At 29.2% G+C, this 20809-nt stretch overlaps 1 protein-coding gene across 1 annotated transcript in view; it reads right to left on the bottom strand.

Annotated features, from left to right (window-relative positions):
- Positions 1-20809, bottom strand: part of LOC123297522 (matrix-remodeling-associated protein 5-like) — a 217067-nt gene that overhangs the window by 97907 nt on the left and 98351 nt on the right. The window contains exon 2 of the mRNA XM_044879215.1: positions 20515-20741. Coding sequence (XP_044735150.1) covers positions 20515-20741 — 227 coding nt within the window. The remainder of the gene's footprint in view (positions 1-20514; positions 20742-20809) is intronic.

Here is a 20809-nt window from a genome sequence, read left to right as displayed (position 1 = left end):
TATTAGCAATGAATTAGAAATAAAAAAAACTAAGTGTCACCGTCCATATAAGGGATGTAAGAGCAGGGTAGATTAAGGGTTGAAATTATTTTTATCTTATTTTCAACTTTGATGATGAATTTTGTTATAACTTCATGAATGTAGACGAAAAATAAGAATAAAATTTTTCGATATGTGTCTTGGTTTTCGAAATATCGAAAGCTAAATAATTAAACAAAATTTTCAATTTTCGATATTTTGAAAATTAAGCCAGATATCGAAAAATTTTATTCTTACTTTTCGTCTTATATCGTCAAGTAATAATATAAATTTATCATCAAAATTGAAAATATCTATTTTTAAATTTGTGTCCCCACTACTATGCTCATACATCCTTAAGATTGAACAGGCCTCAAAATAAATGTGCACCAATTATTTAATTATAATATATCTTTAACGCCCAATACATTCTATTCATTGAATAATAGAATATTAATTATAAGTAAAGCTAATAAATAAAATAAGGATAGTCATTTGTATACATTTTTTGTTTATACAGAAGGGATAAAATTACCATTAGTTATAACAATATCTTGATGCTTGCAAGGGTTCTGTACTTAAATGTTTCCACAAAAACAATTTGTTAGTTTATATGTACTAAAAACGTACGCACATATAAAACAAATATATTATCGTTGTACTTTATCGATTTAATGAACTTAGTATATCCAAAAGAAAAAAAGATCTTGATATTTTATATACCATGTATATATGAAATATACATAGTATATTAAGTTTAGTCCCAAGTTTGTTACGCTTAAAAATATTGATGCTACGAATAAAATTTTGGTAAAGGTGTTCATAGAATCATCTAATTAGTCCATTTTCGGTTGTCCGTCCGTCCGTTGGTCTGTGAACATGATAGCTCAAAAACGAACAAAAATATCAAGCTGAAATTTTTACAGCGCACTCAGGACGTAAAAAATGAGGTCGAGTTCGTAAATGAGCAACATAGGTTAATTGGGTCTTGCAAACCGTTAAAGTTAAACAAAAGTTTAAATGTAAAGAATGTTCCTTATCAAAAATTTAACAACTTTTGTTTGCAACATTTTTTTGTAAACTTCACTGTTTACTCTCGAGGGTACACATTAAATGCAAATTTTATAGTATGTATTAATATGGGATTATCAGTTATGTATGTGTGACATGTATAAGTATAGTGTGAAATGTGAAAGAGTTATTGACTCAATCAATTGTTTGTTTTCACTTTCTCACTTTCTTTTTAAAAGTATTGAAAAAAAACTAAACGGCTTATTTAAATTGACTGAGTTAATTGTTGAAATACCATGCGTAGTCAGTGTTGATTTCTTTATCACATTACACATACAAACATACACACACACACATATATATATATATATATATATATATATATATATATATATATATATATATATATATATATATAAATTTGAATAATAATGGATAATAAACATGAAAATGAATTCAGAACAATTATTTATTGTTCTACAATTTTCTACATATTAGTATTACAGGTATGTACAATTCGAAATATATAGGGTGTCTAGCTAGCTAAGTTGGTTACATAAGGAAAACTTCACAAATTCGGGTGTTCACAAATTGAGAAAGTTCGATAGGAATGTTAATGGTCGTTTAGACATATAGACCATTTTGAACAGATAATAAGGTAAACAATTCCAGAAATCACTCTCGAGATATGTAGGAGTGTATTTAAAGAAGTGTATCCACCTTCGTGTTCCAGACATGTAATTGATCTTTTACAAAAATGTTTAAATACACTTTAACATATCTCGGGAGTGATTTCTTGAACAATTTCCCTCCATTATCTCTTCAAAATGGTCTACAATTCTAAATGACTATTTAACGACATTCTTCTCGAACTTTCTCAATTTGTGGACATCCTGTATATTCGATGTCAAAACCGAATAGCTCAAGGTTAGTTAATATTTTTAAAGCAGAGTTTTCTATAAATGGTAAATTTGTTTCGTAAACCTTATAATAAAAAAGTTTTCCATATGTAGCCAACTTAGCTAGACACCCTGTAATAGTATTGTTAGAAATAATTATATTTAAAAAACATATTCCTAAATATTCACACTGCTGTGTTCTCTGATCGGATAAAAAGTGAATAAACAAAGAAACTACTAATACCTGATAATAATTGTGTAAATTAAATATAAGTAACTCCAACGTGAATATTTAATATTTTTTTGTGACAAAAAAATATTGTGTGTGTGATTTTTGTGCAGATTTTGTGCCAAAAATGACCAAATTCAGTGACCAAAAATTCCGTATAAATGACAATTTTAAGTCAAAATATGTATTTGAAAAAATTTTTGGACTATATATGCCCCTCAATGGGGTCCTATGCCCCGCTATGACTCGATGATATGTTTTAAATTTTAATGACAATGTTTAAGAAAATAAGCTTGGGATTGCATCGGTTTTTCAACGAGTAGCAACTAACAGAACAATAATAGCTGTTGATGGGGCGTTACATATTTTTATTTTATCGTTATACCTACAGAAAATGAATTATGTATACTTTTATTTACCATTTCACGCTTCACAAAACATGTGTATGCTAAATAATTTCAACAAGATGCATAAATACTTTAATTGTTTTGAATTTCATTTGCTTATGCTTTGTGAAATTATTCGACATCAAATTGTAGGCTATGATTTTTAAATAATGATAACTAACCTACTTTTTAGTCTAATAAAATTAAATAGGAAGTCATGGTAATAAAGAAAAAATTAATGCTTCCTAAAGGTTTTCCACAGTTGTTTATTTGATTGTAAACACGTAAGTTTTTGTAAAAAAAATGGAGGCTTTAATCAGTTTTTTGGTTTTTTACAAATTACAAAAAAACTATGCATCAAATAAAAATTACTTCAATTAGATCAATTAAAAGATCTAGCTGAAGTATTTGTGCACATTTTCGATTATTTTTTGACTTTCTAAATTCAAAATTGACCGAGGCAATTTTAAAATGGAATTTTTGCTCATTCAATCAAATGAAAAAAACACTTTCTTGTAAACCGTTAAAGATAGAATAAAAATTTAAGTATAAAAGTTATTTCTTATAAAAAATAAACAACTTTTGTTTGAAATTTTTTTCTTCTAAGCATTTTTTGAAGAGTATTTTATAGAATTTTTTTTTTATTTTCTAAAATGTTTCACAAAACCACTAGTTGAAGTTCTGAAAAAAATCAACAAACTTTTATAGTTTTGAAGAAAATTAAAACCAAAGTTTTTCCCCAAGCTGCGTCCTCACGGGTAAACAGTTATGTTTACGAAAGAATGCTTCAAATAAAAATTGTAATTTTTTTTATAAGGAATAACTTTTACTACTTATTCTTGTTGTTCACATTTAATCATGCACACAATATTTACATCATGGTCTGTTCGACTAATTTTGATATATAATATGTTACATATACATTCGTAAACTAAATATTGACAAATATCTTGTCTAGTAATCTTAATTAAAGAGAATTGAAAAAAACACACTAAAACAAGGACTCGAACCCGGACTTCTTGGATTCATGTCAAGCGCCCTACCAATTAGGCTATTCGAGTTCTAGACACGAATGCAATTTTTTCAACTACCATTACGCTGTAGCAGATAATAAGACTATTTTTTCTAGTTTTCTACAGTTTCTCAATAGATAAATAAAAACAGCAGGTTGATGTACTCGACAACAAACTAATATAGGGAGTTTACCTTATTTAGGAACGATTCTGAAGTGTTTCTAAAATTTATTTTCACTGCAGCGTACAAAATGATTATTCATCAAGATTTTAAAGTTATGAATAATAATTTTAGTCAATTTATAATAACAATCCAAGTAAATAATTTATTTTTCTCTCTGTTAGAAATTTTTCCTTATAATTTTGTAGAGTTGATAATGAATAATTTTATTCATGAAATCTGTGTTTTACAATTAATTCATATTTACTGTTTTTGATGAAACAATTTTATTTATCAATGGTTATGAATAATTCATCACTTTACAGAGTGTACAAGTTACAATATATTTTAATTACGTTCAAAAGAAAATAAATATGTTTTTTTCATTCTTAAGGAATAAGTTATGAGTGTGACTAGATTATTAAATTCAGCTTCAAATAATACTCCAATCATCTTAGGGTTTCATTTCATAATTTAACGGAATAACCTGGATTTTATTTATTTTGATAATGTCTCAAAAGTCATATATGGTCACGCGTATGCATCCTTAGTCATTCTAAGTCAAAGGTCGCGAAAACCAGTGTTATGTAAATATCCCGTTTTTTTACTTTTAATCGTATTAACATTGATTATAAAAGTTGTAGAGACAAAAATTTTCTACAAATTTTGCCTGAAACCTTTTTTTGTACGTTGAACCGTTTTTGAAATAGAGGGCGCAGAATATTTCTATAACCAATGCAATAAACCGCAAATCAATAAACCGCAAAGAATAAAAAAATTCAAGGATCGTTTATTGTACTAATGGCTACTTGTAGTTTTAGCCACCGACAGAAATATTGACAAAAAAAAATTACAAAAATTTATGATTAAACTGGTCTAAATCTTCATAAAATTTATAAGTATTGTGTTGGTCTTTTTACATTTGTAATCATGAAGGTAATAAGAAGGAGAACGATCGATATAGAAAATATTGTCCCCGAAATATGGAAAAAATAAGTGAGGCGCTGCGACCGCTAAGTAGTATCAATAAAAGCGGGCTGTTGTGCGCTAATTTGAAATGATATATCTATTTGTACATTATGCAACTAACTTCATCTACTTGTACACATAAACAGCTAACTTCGCAGATACTACTTCTTGATGACAGCGCGGCTGGTGGCTGAAAAATGAACTATAAATTCTTCAAATTTTCAGGGACAGACGCGCTAATGCTGTAACACGTAGCGATCGTTCTCCTTCTTTATAACCTTCATGGTTGTAATGATGGAAAATTTACCTTACTAGACCTGTAAAAACGACAATTAACTACGATATACTCATGAGAAATTGACTTTTCTGTTTTACTTACGAGAAATTCCCATTAGGACGCAGAAAAATAAAACATTTTATATTCATTTAATATTTATTTAAGATTTATTATAGGAAAAACACGCTCACATTTTATTCTATTATTTCTAATCATATAAAGAATTTGTTGGACATGCTCATTCCATTCTTCAGGTACACAGTTTTTACAAAAGTAAAATTGTAAATTATACATTTACTTAAAGATGTCTGAACTAGATGCTCTAAAAATATTACTAATTCATAAAAGAACATTTTTTAAAGATGCAATAATATTTTGAAATAGTGTGGAAAACCATAAGATGATTCACAGCTATGTGTACTTTAAGAGTAATAGTTATAAAAATAATTTTAAAAATGTTATTATTATAATGGAATATGAACAACGAAATGATATCAATAAAAGTCACATATAAAGTATTTCAGAATTTATGATGTAATCTATGTTATATATAGAATGTATTCGAAAAAACAAACGAGAAAATACCAAATGAAATTTTATGACACCATAAGTTTACAGAATGGTCCTTCCATTTTAAAAAGTTTATTTTAGTGTTCTTGAATTGTATAAAATAAAGTTCAAAAACCAAAACCTCGATTCTATTACAAAACAAGTGAAAACAAACAATTGACTGAGTTAATTGTTGAAATACCACGCATAGTCAGTGTTGATTTCTTGATCACATTACACATACAAACATGTGACACATACATAACTGTTAATCAAGTATAGTACATATTTTAAAATTTCCGCCTAATTAGCGCCCTCACGGGTAAACAGTGATGTTTACGAAAAAATGTTTCAAACAAAAGTTGTTTAATTTTTGATAAGGAACATTTTTTACATTTAAACTTTTGTTCTATCTCTAACGGTTTACAAGATGGGTTCTACGGACCCAAGACCCAATTGACCTATGATGCTCATTTACGAACTTGACCTCACTTTTTACGTCCTGAGTACGCTGTAAAAATTTCAGCTCGATATCTTTTTTCGTTTTTGAGTTATCGTGTCCACAGACGGACGGACGGACAACCGCAAATGGACTAATTAGGTGATTTTATGAACACCTATGACAAAAATTTTTTCCTAGCATCATTATTTTTAAGCGTTACAAACTTGGGACTAAACTTAATATACTATGTATATTTCATATATACATGGTATAATCATGCTCTAAAAATTATGAAAACAAGAAAATATTTTCATCTGAAATTGTTATGATAAGTAAAATCGTCATTACAGTCGGCGAACCTATTTTCCGTGCTGTGGTAAACTTTTTATTCAAAGAGGTCCCACGATTCTATTGACGATTTCACTTATCATAACAATTTCAGATGAAAATATTTTCTTATTTTCATACTTTTCGGAGCACCATTTTGTAAGAGAGTCGGGGTTTCAGTTTTTGAACTTTATTTTATTCAAACTATTTTGTGGTTATAGTTTCGTGATATAAAGTATTACAATATATAATTCAATATATTTGAAAAGTACTAATTACGCCCTTTCATTTGATATCTAACACGGTATCATAAAATTTTAATTTCTTTTTAGTTCTTGACTTTATGTCCTCTAAAGAGTGCCATATTTAATTTAATGTTACATATCCTACAACCAGCGGACGATCGAGTCGACCTCAGCGATACCTCATTTGTCAAATTATGATAAGCATACATTTTAAATTATTTTACGGTTATAATATCTTGATTAAGTATAACAATATGTATATTTTTGAAAAGTGCTATTTCGGTCCTTTCATTTGATACCAAACACGCTATCATTTAATCGAAATTTGTATATCGATTATAGCTTTATGTCCTCTAGAGGGTGCCATATTCAATTTAATGTGACGCCACACAGTCTATAACCAGTGGACGATGGAGACGCTTTTTATTATACCTCATTTGACAAATTATGATAACGAACTAGGAGGGAGCAGATGAACATGCATTCATATCGGTCAAACACATAAAAATTAACCAAAAATGGTTACCCTGAAAAAAAATCTGATTGAAATCCGATTCAAATTTTTCAATTCATTCCAATTGAATTCCAATTCAATCCAATAGAACCCAATATGAAATTTCCAATTCGTTCTCATTCATGAATTGCAACCAATTGGAAATTCCCGATTAGTTCTATTGAATTGAATCGGAATGAATTGGTTTTGAAAATTCTAATTGGTTTCAATTGAAATGAATCGAAACGTTTTTTTACAGATGAATCCTATTCTTTCCGGTTGGTTCAATTGGAAATTTCCGATTCAATAGGACATCCTGTACATATCTGTGCAAAGTATATTTGGTGGTGGACTGGTTTTATTCACACAACACAACTTTGTGTATAAAACTGTAAAAATAAATAAATTATTTTTATTACTACACATACGAAAAGAGCGACAAACAATTCATTCATTCATTCATTCATCCATTGTACTCGTAGGTAGGTACGGTACCTACGTATCATTATTACTAGGTATTGTAATGGATATTTTACGTAGATTTTAATGCTTTTACTCCGTGTGCCAAATCAAACTTAACGAGGTTCACGATTTCGATAACGACCTCAGTAAGAAAATATAAAAGACTAGCTGTGAACTACCCGCTTTGCTGGGCAACATCCCCACTTGCACCCCTCCCTCCACATTTCCTTGTGTGGGATAACAGTTTTGTAATGTACACGTCATGCTCTTTTATTTGATACCCCACTTAGGTATATTTGTAAATATTCGATAATTCCTTCCCACTTTCTCGCTACACCTTTCTACCCTTCGAAGGTTAAAATTAGATAAAAACAAATAGATCTTTGAAGCTGGTTGTATATCGTGTTAATATTTGAGCTTAATCGATGCACAACTTTTTTATTTTTTGATGCATATCCCTTTCAACCCCTATTTCAACCCCTTACTCTACTATAATATGGATGTATTATACATAAAAACCTTCCTCTTGAATCACTCTATCTATTAAAAAAACCGCATCAGAATCCGTTGCGTAGTTTCAAAGATTTTAGCGTACAAAGGGACATAGGGACATAGGGACAGAAAAAGCGACTTTGTTTTATACTATGTATTGATGATGATATATCATACCTAAAAGTACGATAAAAACTTACATTCTCGATGATATTTTAATTAGAGTCCATATGTTTACAATACACGAAACTCCTTCAAATTATCAATTAAGAAAATATAACCTCCAATCATTATTTTATTGCTACTATCATTACATGGATGGCAGTCTAAGAACAAGGTATAATATCTTACATACAACACCCTCACCATCCTTACCCACCTTTATCAATTCAAACTGGAGGAGTGACTGACTATGCGATTTGAATAAATCATAAAGGTATGATATGAAGCGTTATGAGATTATGCATAATGTAATAACATTCAAGTTACAATACAAGATATATATTATAATAGCTAACATTCAGTTACAATCTATAGTTTATACTACAATCATCTAAGATTTTCACATCTCAAAAATACAAACAAACGGGAAAGAAGTTGTGAGAAACGTTTTGTTTATTCGTTGTATGCGTAGTCATGGTAGGGACAATAAAATCGATGCCAGCGCTTCCAATGAAAAATTTTGGCGTTAAAGGGGGCTGTTATTACTAATTTGCAGTTCTTCACATGTTAATATTATAGAAATGTCAAATTAAAATTATTGTAAAACACTAATTAATTAAACTTAATGCATTAAAAATTATGATAATAAGAAATCCAATTGCACAAATATTATTTTTCAAATGTAAATTATCATAATTATTTATTTAAATTTGTGAGACAATAATATTAAATTTTCAATGTTAGTCATAAATGCAATCCATACAATTATATATGCATCCATACAATTCTATAATTAAAGTAGTGTATCGTTACCATGGAAACGAAACTCACGCACGGAGCGAATATGTAAAATCCAATATAACAAGTATAAATTAGCCGTGGGAGGGGAGGGGGCTGGTGCGAGCCTTGAGGCCCACACGAATAACACCGCAGTATAATAAAGAGTTATAAAAATGAAATACAGAAAACTCTACCGGCTCGACCGAATTTTACGAAATTCATTGCGGGTCATATTGCCGTTAAAAATCTATTTTATAGTAAATTTAACGATCTTAAAAATAGTTTCCAATAATTGTTGTTGTATTTTGAATATTTTCGGAGATATTTATTTAATTACCTTTTATGTTTATGTTATTTGAGAAGGTAAAAAATGTTCATGTTCCAACAGCTACTTCCACAACTTTTTGCTTACTTGTATTTTGTAAGGTTTGTTTAAAAAACCGTTTCAAATGATTGTAGTATATAGTACAATAAAGTCAGTATACAATGTGTTCATTTAAAAAGTATCCACCCTGTAATAAACATAAAAGGTAATTAAATAAATATCTCCGAAAATATTCAAAATACAACAACAATTATTGGAAACTATTTTTAAGATCGTTAAATTTTCTATAAAATAATTTTTAACAAAATTAGCAGTAATCTAGCTAAAAATCCTGGTAGAAGAATATTGAATTTTTGTATGTCTAAAGATGAAAACGCTTGACGCTAGAAAAAATTGTAGTTATGTCCGGTGTCAAAAAAATAAGTTTGTTAGTATCAAAAGTCAGTATCTCGAGATATATATACTAAAAATAGTCCCCTAAACTGACAACGTGGCCTTATTTTACCCATTAACTTAGCGTCAGGCGTCATCATAAACAGGTCTGTAAAAAATCGAAACTACCGGATTTGATGCAGACTACTCCGTAATAATTAGATAAATTTCAACTTTGTGTAGTCTATATCAAGAACCAATCAATCGATTATATTTTTTTTTTAACCATGGTTCAATAGAGAATTTTATGTCCTTTCAAATAATGTTTTATATCAAGAACCAATCGACCATTTTTTAATTTCCCCCTCACTTTTTAACCAACGTGTTTTCACTCAAAACAATAATTTCGTCAAAAGTTATTCGGGTGGATACTTTGGAAATGAACACACTGTATAACTGTAGTTAGAAATGTAACAATCGGTAGCAATACTACATACAAGTAGAACTTTAATAATTATTAATGAACTATTATATAGTTTTGATAACAGTAGCACGACACTTATTCTATGACATATTGTATAATTACAAATGTAAATGATTAGGTAGTCCGTCATATTAGTAAAGATAGGCAGACAGTCATACAAAAACAGATCTATGTAACAGCAATCAAGTATATACAGGGTAATTGGATACATTTATTTCTTACCCATTAACAACACATTATGCGATAATAATTATACCATTTATATATGAAATATACATAGTATATTAAGTTTGGTCCCAAGTTTGTAACGCTTAAAAATAATGATGCTAGGAAAAAAATCTTGTCATAGGTGTTCACTAAATCACCTAATTAGTCCATTTCCGGTTGTCCGTCCGTCCACGATAACTCTGTGGACACGATAACTCAAAAACGAAAAAAGATATCGAGCTGAAATTTTTACAGCGTACTCAGGACGTAAAAAGTGAGGTCAAGTTCGTAAATGAGCATCATAGGTTAATTGGGTCTTGACTAACTTTGAAGATAAAAAAGACGATGAAAATTTTTTTTGGAAGTGTGTTTCGCCACCAGTAACTGGCTCTGGGGCTAGTAGAATATAATCAACTAATTATCTTCATAATATAACAATAAATAATACTTTCTGTATGATAATGTCTACCATATGTTTCTATTTGAATAATCCTGTCATTCGACAAGGTAGTCCATAATTTACAATGATAAAATTATGCAGAAAATGATAGCTAAATGCCAAAGAGTTGAAGATATGAAGTTCTTCTTTGTATTATGTAAATGTAAGATTGTTATTGTCACTTTACGTGACCTATTTATGTGAATTGTGTGAAAAATAGCTTATTTAATTTTCTAAATGTAGGGTGGCAACAATTTTATCTTACCAATCTTGTTACAATGTAGAAAATTATTTTACTCATAACGCGAGTGCTGACGGGTTAGTAAAAAAATAGTTCTTCTGCAATATACTAATATAATATTACAAAATTTCATGTATGCACTCTCTTAAGTTTCAAATAGTGAAAATAGTGAATAGTCACTACAAAATAGTGATTTGTAATACCCCTATACTGTCCCTATGTCCCTATGTCCCTTTGTACGCTTAAATCTTTGAAACTACGCAACGGATTTTGATGCGGTTTAAATAGATAGAGTGATTCAAGAGGAAGGTTTTTATGTATAATACATCCATATTATAGTAGAGTAAGGGGTTGAAATAGGGGTTGAAAGGGATATGCTTCAAAAACTAAAAAAGTTGTGCATCGATTAAGCTCAAATATTGACACGATATACAACCAGCTTCAAAGATCTATTGTTTTTATCTACTTTTAACCTTCGGAGGGTAGAAAGGTGTAGCGAGAAAGTGGGAAGGAATTATCGAATATTTACAAATATACCTAAGTGGGGTATCAAATAAAAGAGCATGACGTGTACATTACAAAACTGTTATCCAACGCAAGGAAATGTGGAGGGAGGGGTGCAAGTGGGGATGTTGCCCAGCAAAGCGGGTAGTTCACAGCTAGTTTGTAAATAAATAAATAAAATATATCCATCCATTCATATCTCATAATTTCAATCTTCAACAACTATAAGTATCAACAAGATACTTTTCTTTAGCAAGCTAGCTAGAGTGAATAACCAATCATCATCTTCCATAGAAATTGTACTGTGTGTCTGCTGTTATTTCACATTATAGTCTTACTCTCTTCAAAAAGTTTATCAAGAAAATGTAAATATTTACTTAACTTTTCTTTACTTAGTTATTTACTTTATCAAAATGTATCGAAATGGTTATAAAAATATTTCAAATTTAAAACTATTAGAAGTGAGTTTGTTTAAGTAATAAATTTTAAATTCAATTATAAACTACTACAGCAAAAGGTGCTATCTATTGTTTGCTACGAACCAATGAAAGTTTGTTCGATTATACTTTAACATATAATTTTTTCATGTTTATACTACGATTGATTTTTGTTTATTCTTTGTATATATATTTTCAGCATACTATTTGCAGTTCCTATGGTAAAACCCACTCTTCGACATAGTTTAACGAATTTTTTTCGCAAACGGAGACGAGGGTTTACTATTGAATCCGAAAGTTTCAGAAATTTTGACCCTTAAAAACATGGGAAGTGTTTAATGACTAAGTTCCCAATTTTGATCAATTTACGACGTGGTGCTATTTTATTTATTTTTTTATTCAAAAAACATTTCTTTCAAGTCTCCTACTTTTTTTTTCATTCTTCATAAATAATGTTTGAGTACATATTTAAAACAAACTTTGTATCAATCGGAATGAACAGGATTAAATTGGATAAAATTTCCATTTTATTAAGATTCATTCCATTTCAAACCAATTAAGATTTTGAATCGAAATTTAATTGAAATGATTTGAATTTAATTGAAAAATTAATCTTTTTCATCGAGGATTTGACTAATAATCTGTTATTTTCTGTCTCTGTCCGTAATATACAATCATTCCAAGATCGATTTTTTTTATGTCTGGCGGAAGAATCAAATATTCGAAACGCTAATAAGTACAGCAGAAAATCTTCAAAACTAAATAATTGAGTTTAATGGTAATAATAAAATAATGCTGCCAGACAAAATTCGATAATTAATGAAGAAGTTTGGAGTAAATTTTCAGCTATATTTAAAACTTTGACATATTTTCCCTCCCTCCTTGTTAGAATAATTTTCGAAACATTTAAACTTCCACCCGATAACATTCAATTTAAATTTTCAGTTTATACCTTTCTTTTCTGCAAATCCTATATATTTTGACTTTTGTTGTTATTCACACATTATTAAAGAAGTATTACACAAATTTTCTCGCGGTAAAATGTATAACACCTTTCGCAGTATTTTATTCTTATTAGGAAGGATAGCCAGCCATAAAAGTATATAAATATAAAATATGCATTAGATTTGAAACGGTTTTATGTTTGCGTGGTAACCATAACACATACTTGTATAGTATTTTATATGAATAGTAATAATGTTCTTTTATTTTATTTTATTTTTTTTTTGTAAAACTGATGAAATAGTTTTAAATTAAATTAAAAATCAAGAAATATACTTACTTCACATATATTCATTTCTTTTACTGTTTTTCATATTCTTTGTTATATTTTCATTTTACTAAAACTTTATAATACAAAACATCTGCTTATTATTATTATTATGAATATTATTATTTGGAATATATAAAATGTAACAAATACGAAAACTGTGATCCGGTTAATTTAAACATACGATGGTACAAAACCTTGCATTTAGCTGAAATTTGTTAGGATTGATCAGAACATCGTATTTTTTAATATACACGTGATTTTCAGCGAAACGGTAAGTTTTATCAAAAAATTAGTTCAGACGACGTATTCGTACCGTGCGCGAGTTTCGTTTCCATGACAACGATACACTACTTTAATTATAGAATTGTATGGATTGCATTGTAGACTTACATTGAAAATTTAATATTATTGTCTAACAAATTTAAATAAATAACTATGATAATTTATATATGAAAAATAATATTTGTTCAATTTGATTTCTTATTTTCACAATTTTTAATGCATTAAGTTTAATTAATTCGTGTTTTTCAATAATTTTAATTTGACATTTCTATAACATTAACATGTAAAGAACTGCAAATTAATCATAACAGCCTCCTTTATCACCAAAATTTTTCACTGGAAGCGCTGGCATCGATTTTATTGTCCCTACCATGACTACGCACACAACGAATAGATCAGATAATTAAATGTAAATAGATGGAAGTTGGAAGAGTTGGTCATATGATTTTATGGATGTACATATATATAATTCTATGGCTTACACTGAAAGTTTAATAATATTTTCAAACAAATTTAAATGGGTAATTATGTGAATTTACATTTTCAAAATATTATTTATACAATAAAGCGCGGGCGTTGATTTGATTGTCCCTACCGTGACTACGCTCTCAACGTGTATATGAGTAAAAATTGTATATATAGTAGAATAAAATTACACCTGGTGTATGGATTAAGAGTTCGGGCAGCGAAACTTTGGAGTTTTTCTTTTCACATCAAAATAAGTATTTTTTTGAAATTTTTTACTTTCCCGGAGTGGTGCAACATGTCTAACCAACAAAATGGCGTCAAAAATGGATATAACAGCCTTGATATTCCAACATCCCTACGCATATCACCTTGATACGTTTGATGGCAGTTGATACGTTTTAATCAACCGAGACACGTTTGTTGGAAAACTTCTTTGTAACACCTTGTAAATATGGAGACGTATATATTTGATATAATTGAAGGGAAACAAATACTTGAAATATATAAAATAAGCATGTTTTTAATAATACGTTATTACAATGAAAGCATTTCTTCAGGTAATTTTATTAAACATAACAAACTATAATCTACATGCATTTTTACTTTCTATACCAAACTAGAAGTCTTGGTAAAAGCAAGACTTGTCAAGTACTTGGGTAAAATCAGGCCTGGATTTACATATTTGGTCACCTAGATTATGGTCCTAAGCGGAAAATTGATCGAAATTTTATACTTTTGAATTTCACAAACATATTCTCAATCGTATAATTTTTAAATGCTCCTTCATACCTACGCTTTCTAAAGAATGGCAAATTCTTAAGCATTTATCATTGATAAAAAATCATTGCCCAAAGGCGGTATTTTTTGCCGTTCCCAAGGGCAGAGCTTTGTGTAATTTCTGCCATGGGTTAAAGTATTAAAAATACCCTACTGAAAAAGTCTTTCAGTAATTGTACTTGAAATAATTCACAACACAATTTATGAAGATGAATGGTAGGAAATTTGCAACTGTCGAAAGAGTCTTATAATCGTTTCAAAAAATTAAACTCCTGATCCTGATTGTACTAATTGTGTTGTCAAATGCAATTACCTACCTATACAAATCATTCTTTGCAGGGTTGAAATTAGGTTGGTTGTTAAAAAATAAAAAAGGATTAACTGAATCTACATCCACACCAGCGATCCCCAACTACATAATATTTTCCGCATTTCTATTATTATAACAGTTTCTTTCTTACTAAATTTGATAACTGTAGAAATGTGACTTGTTTATCGTAGTATTTTAATAAACAGAAAAACTTTGAACGTAAAATATTTACCACAATTGAAAGAAATATATTAAGAAGAAAGAATCCATAAAGAAACTTTAAAACATTTATTTCTTTTTTGGAGAAACCGACTATAAACAATAAAACAAAAGTTTGATGTTATAAAAACATATCAAAATTGTATAAACTTTTATACACTTAATAAGCTATAAGAATTTGATATTTCTCAAATTTTAAAAAATATACTTGGATTTCAAAATGAATTTAGTATGAGTTGTCCGTTATTATAAAACGCCAAATATTTTAGTTATATTTGACAAAATACTCTGAATTTCCATCGTCAATAATTTGGAAAATATTGACTTTTCGAAATATGTCTTTTTGCTTAGAATTTTTCCCTATATTGATTCCCGATGTCATTTTCTGCATAAACTTCTCCACCCGCCAGAAGAGGTGGCTTCCACCTCCTGGGACATATTTTTGTTGTTAACTTAATAAATCTAACGGCTCTCCACGATTAAAGAATATTTCAAATAGAATATAACAGACCTCCTCCTTTTGATAGCTACATTCTTCTATTGTATGCCAAGAATATTTTTATAAATAAAGTAGCATTTTTCGTGTACGATTATCATTAATCTTTTAAACATTTATTATGTGTTATAAATACGAAGAGCAAAAAATGAACAACAATAAACACATGCAAACAAAATTAATTAACAGTTTGGATAAATTAAAAAAAAAACCTGTTTTTTATTATTATTAACATAAGTCCGGAAATCATACCTTATCATTCATGTCATCTATAACACATTGTTCAATAGAAAATTCTAAGTTTTAAATGTACTATCGTAGGTAACGATGTTTTCTTGAATTTCAAAGCTGCTCAACATGCTAGATATAATAATCTCGTAAAGAAGGTATATTGTAAGCTTATGAAATTTACATCAGCAGAATATAATATAAACATTTACTAAATACGCCAGTAAAATTTTACAAAAAAAAAAAGCAGTTAAAATCACAAAGCGCGGTGTAAAGCTACTATTTCGGTATGTTATTAGGACACTTTAGGGGATCGTGAAACTACGTTTTACAAGCAAAAAAAAGTTGTGCCACCTGCGACATACGTAAAAAATTGCAATTTTTTTTTTTTTTTTTAGTTTTTTGCATATCAATACAAATACTGTGGGCTTTTGATATTTGTTGCTAGCATCATTTCCATTTTTCAATATTGACTTAAAATGGTCATTTGAACACTCTGTGTGAATTTCAGCTTTTATACTATAACGTGAGAGAGCTCGAGTACTGCGCCCTGATTACCTGCTACCTACCGAAGGAACCGTTAGTCAAGGTTTGTAGCCCCCAAAGATTGGTCCCTACACCAGTGAGAATACGCAAAAAAAATTTCAGCTTTTATACTTTAACGTATGTCTGGCAGGCGCTGGCTCTTACTCTATACATGTGTTGAGTTTTTCTTGCAAAACTATTTTTAGCCGCAAGTCGTTAGAAATACCTTTAGTATTCATTAATAAAACCTGAGGACTAAACTTTGTTCCAAATTTTCTGTCAGTCTATGCCAAGCTAAAGGCTGTTTATTTATAGCATACACATGTGAGTTTCAACGCTTTTATGAAGATGGTACGAATAATATAGAAAAATAATGTGTAACATCGAAACAAAATGTAGGTTAGTAGAAGATTATTATTATTATTATTATTATGAGTCGCATAAAGGAATACATAAAATAGGCATTCTTAGGGAATCCTCAATAACAAGTCAAATTTTGATGATTTGTTTTTCATATATATTATTTAAAAATCAGAAACATTTCAGAAGGGGGAAATTATCTGGAGGGAGAAAAGGCAATAACCCGGCTGGTATATCGTCGCCTAGCCTAATTCGCTAGTTAAAGGTTCCCCGACTGTAATGATGATTTTACTTATCATAACAATTTCAGATGAAAGTATTTTCTTGTTTTCATAATTTTAAGAGCGCGATTCTGTAATTGTCGGGGTTTTAGTTTTCGAACTTCTTCAAACTTCTATCATTAGCGATTTAGGCTGAGCGTCGATATATCAGTCAGGACACTACTTTTTCCCCTTCCAGATTATTTCCGCCCTCTGGAATGTTTCTGATTTAAAATAATATACAAAAAGAAACATTTTGAAAAAATAATAATCAAAATCGGTGCTGTTATTGAGAACTCCTGGGTAAAAACATTAATTGATGCGACTATATTGTGTTTTTCTGTATTATAGTTTAAAAGAAGGAGAAGTATGTAACATAGGCAAAAGGTTACACACGATATACCAACTATACGTTCTCGAACCCATGATATTAAAAAAACTATACACCATTCAAAGAAAAAAAAAACAAGGATAAAGTTTAGTTTTAGAATTTATTACAAACTTTTGATAAATTAACTTATTTATGACAATAAGGTAGAATAAATTGTAGACATAAACGATTGTATATTAAAAAATTTGGTGTTAACGGCCAAATTCCTCTATATGTAGAATGTCTGCAAAAACTAAGTAAATTTTAGAATCACGATTCGTAATAACTAAATTATACAACAATCGTACCAGATACCTTTAATATACTTTCACCGATTATTATCAAAGTTTTACATTAAGGTCAAGGATTGATTATGTTTTTCGCTCGTATTTTATATGTAAATTTCTGTATTGCCTCGAATCTTCGGACATCAACTTTTTAATTTGATGTTATTCTCATAAAAAAACGAACATTTTTTCGAAAGTACCATGAAAGTACCCTACCATGACTACGCACACAACGAATATACATTGCCTACCGTCTTACCAAAAATTATAGCCTACCGATTTAAATTCCAATCCAAACTTCAAATAGTCTCGGATCGCTGATCACTGTTTTCATAACATCTATAAACATTTGTATACGGAAGTAGAAAAATTGTAATAAAACAAACGATGAAAAACATGTTGTTTGGCACTTTTGTGTTTCTGATATTAAATGATAGTTTTATTTTTTAATAATAACACAGCAAAACTATAAAGTACACGTTTTCACAAAGGAATGAAAAAAAGTATGATCATTTATTAATTTCAAGTTGTCATTTGTGAAACATTTTATATAATTTAAATTACGTTGTCAATATGAAATATATAAAAGTTTAGTGAAAGTTGTCGACACATTTATTATAAGCAAAGCAATAAATGCTCAAATAATGCTGATTTGGCAACAACAGACGACCATATTGTTCGTTGAGATAACTCAATTAAGGTTCTCAGAAAATACTTACTAAAATCAAAGTTCTACATTCGAAATATTTGCGGTCCATTTCAAAAAGTACAATGGTTTCATGATTATTTTAAATATGCTGATACTAGCCTGATGAAAATTTTGCAAAGGATATTTAGTCAATCAGCTCTACACCTATTTAACCGAATAAGTTTAGAGTATCACAGGAGCGAGCATTTTATACAAATGATTGAATTTGAACACGTTTACCTTAATTAACTAGTAAAAACTTCTTTTTGTAAGTAGTTTCAAACAAGTTAACTAAAATTTAAAAAATAAACTATACAAAAGTTATCTGCTAATCAAACTTTGCGTTCTGTTTTTCATGAACGGATGAATACTGCATACTTCTGAGTTAATTAAAAATTTTTGATATTTTGTAAACAAACATATTGACTTATAAGACAAACTTCGATATAATGTACTTACTTTTGTGGTCGGTTCAGAAGTGTTTACTAGTTTATTTATATAAAGATCATATCACAATCTTTTCTTAAGGTAACTTTCTTTGCGTAGGTGCTTCATGTACAGATAATAATAAATAAATTGAACCGATGTGAGTTAAAAAAAATTTTTTTTGAGCCGTTACTATAATAACAGTGGCTACTAATTCGTCGCGTGGAAACTACTCGCTAAAAAATTTGTCTCCGTGACAGCTTTTGATCTGAAAGATTCTAAGAACATTTTGGGTTCAGTTTGAAAAAGTTTCACATAAAGCACTTTTTTCTATCTAATCGTGCGGGGTCCTTTTGTCGAGTTAATGTGAGTTAAAGGCAATTGAAAAAATACCCACGTACCAGGATTCGAACTTAAATATTTGCCTAGCGCCGTATTTCTTGGCCGATTTTAATTTGAATTTCCCTTTTTAGTCATCTCTTTTACGGTACTTCTTTATTCCCTTTTGATAAAACACTAAATGCAAAGGATATGGGTGATTACTTACTATTATGATCAATATAGGTTGCATAATTTTGAACATTTCTAAGTGTAGGTACTCTTCTATCGTAAAACTTTTACTTCTAAGTTAATTTTTTCTTTGAGAAATATATATACTTTTAAAATAATTATGAATTTATAGTAGCGTATAATATTAAGTGTATTTTCAAGATTAGATTAAGATTATATAAAATTTGATAAATAAGTTTTGCTTACAAGAAATATGTGAAGCTACTTTACTACACTTTTTTAAAATATGGTTTATCCTTTTATATTTTGCTTCTTGCAATGTGTGTCTTATAATATGTATATAATAACTAAATACCTTTCTGGAATATCTACCGGGTGTATCAATTTAAACAGCCGAAAGTACGAAGATTTGCATCCGACTGAAATCTGTTAGGATTAATCAAAACATCAACATAAATGAAATCTAAAAATTTCTCTTCGATCCGTGGACAAAAATTTACGCGGGGTCAAGGTCACAAAACCGGGTTTTTTGCAATCTCAATACAATTTTACCTAAGAGCCACGTTTCTGAGATATAACGATTCAAAAAGTTGGTAGAGTTGTAATCGTCACAGGATTTTATTGATGGACATATCATTATACATATGATATGTCCATATGTAGACATATCATATATCAGATTTAGTTATCTTTCGCCGAGACATAAATGTTTAAAATTTCGAGAAAATGAAAAAACTTTTTGTGTATGCCACTTTTTTTTTTGCGAGATAGTATATATTTATACCTGCACTGGAATATGAATGTTTTCTGTTGCCAATAATACTTAATACATTCTGTAGATAGGGTACGTATATGGTTGAAGTATAAAGTTTATGTACTATATAATTTAAGCATGAAATATCAAATTTTAACGTAACCTCCTTTCATGAACTTGATATATAAATTGTTTGTATAAAATTGCATATTCGGTGGTGGGTAATATTAGTAGGTAGTAGTATATACACTATATATACTATAACTGTAGTATATACAAGACAAGGTAGGTAAAAGCATAATAATAATACACTATTATATATATATATATATATATATATGAAACATATAATACTTACGACGCCGGAACTAAATTTCCTAACAACGCACGGTAATGTTGCTGTGCCCCCAACTTGTGCCATAACTGATGTACTATTCTCGGTTGCAAAAATAGAACTCCTGTCAAGGGAGCCACCGGTCGCCGACTTTCCTGTTACACTGCTGCTCTCTTTTCCAGAACCTTTACTTGTTCTATGTGTTGTGCTAACATCATAACTTCGTCTTGCTCGTACATTCACATTTAACGCTGTAACAAGAAAAGAAAAACAAAACCGTAAAAGAATGAACATTATATTGTATGTATGTTTATACAGT

Source organism: Chrysoperla carnea, chromosome 4 (assembly GCF_905475395.1).
Source record: "Chrysoperla carnea chromosome 4, inChrCarn1.1, whole genome shotgun sequence".
NCBI classification, from domain to species: domain Eukaryota; kingdom Metazoa; phylum Arthropoda; class Insecta; order Neuroptera; family Chrysopidae; genus Chrysoperla; species Chrysoperla carnea.
Note: the sequence above shows the minus strand (reverse complement) of the source record. Positions and strands in the feature narration are given on the sequence as shown.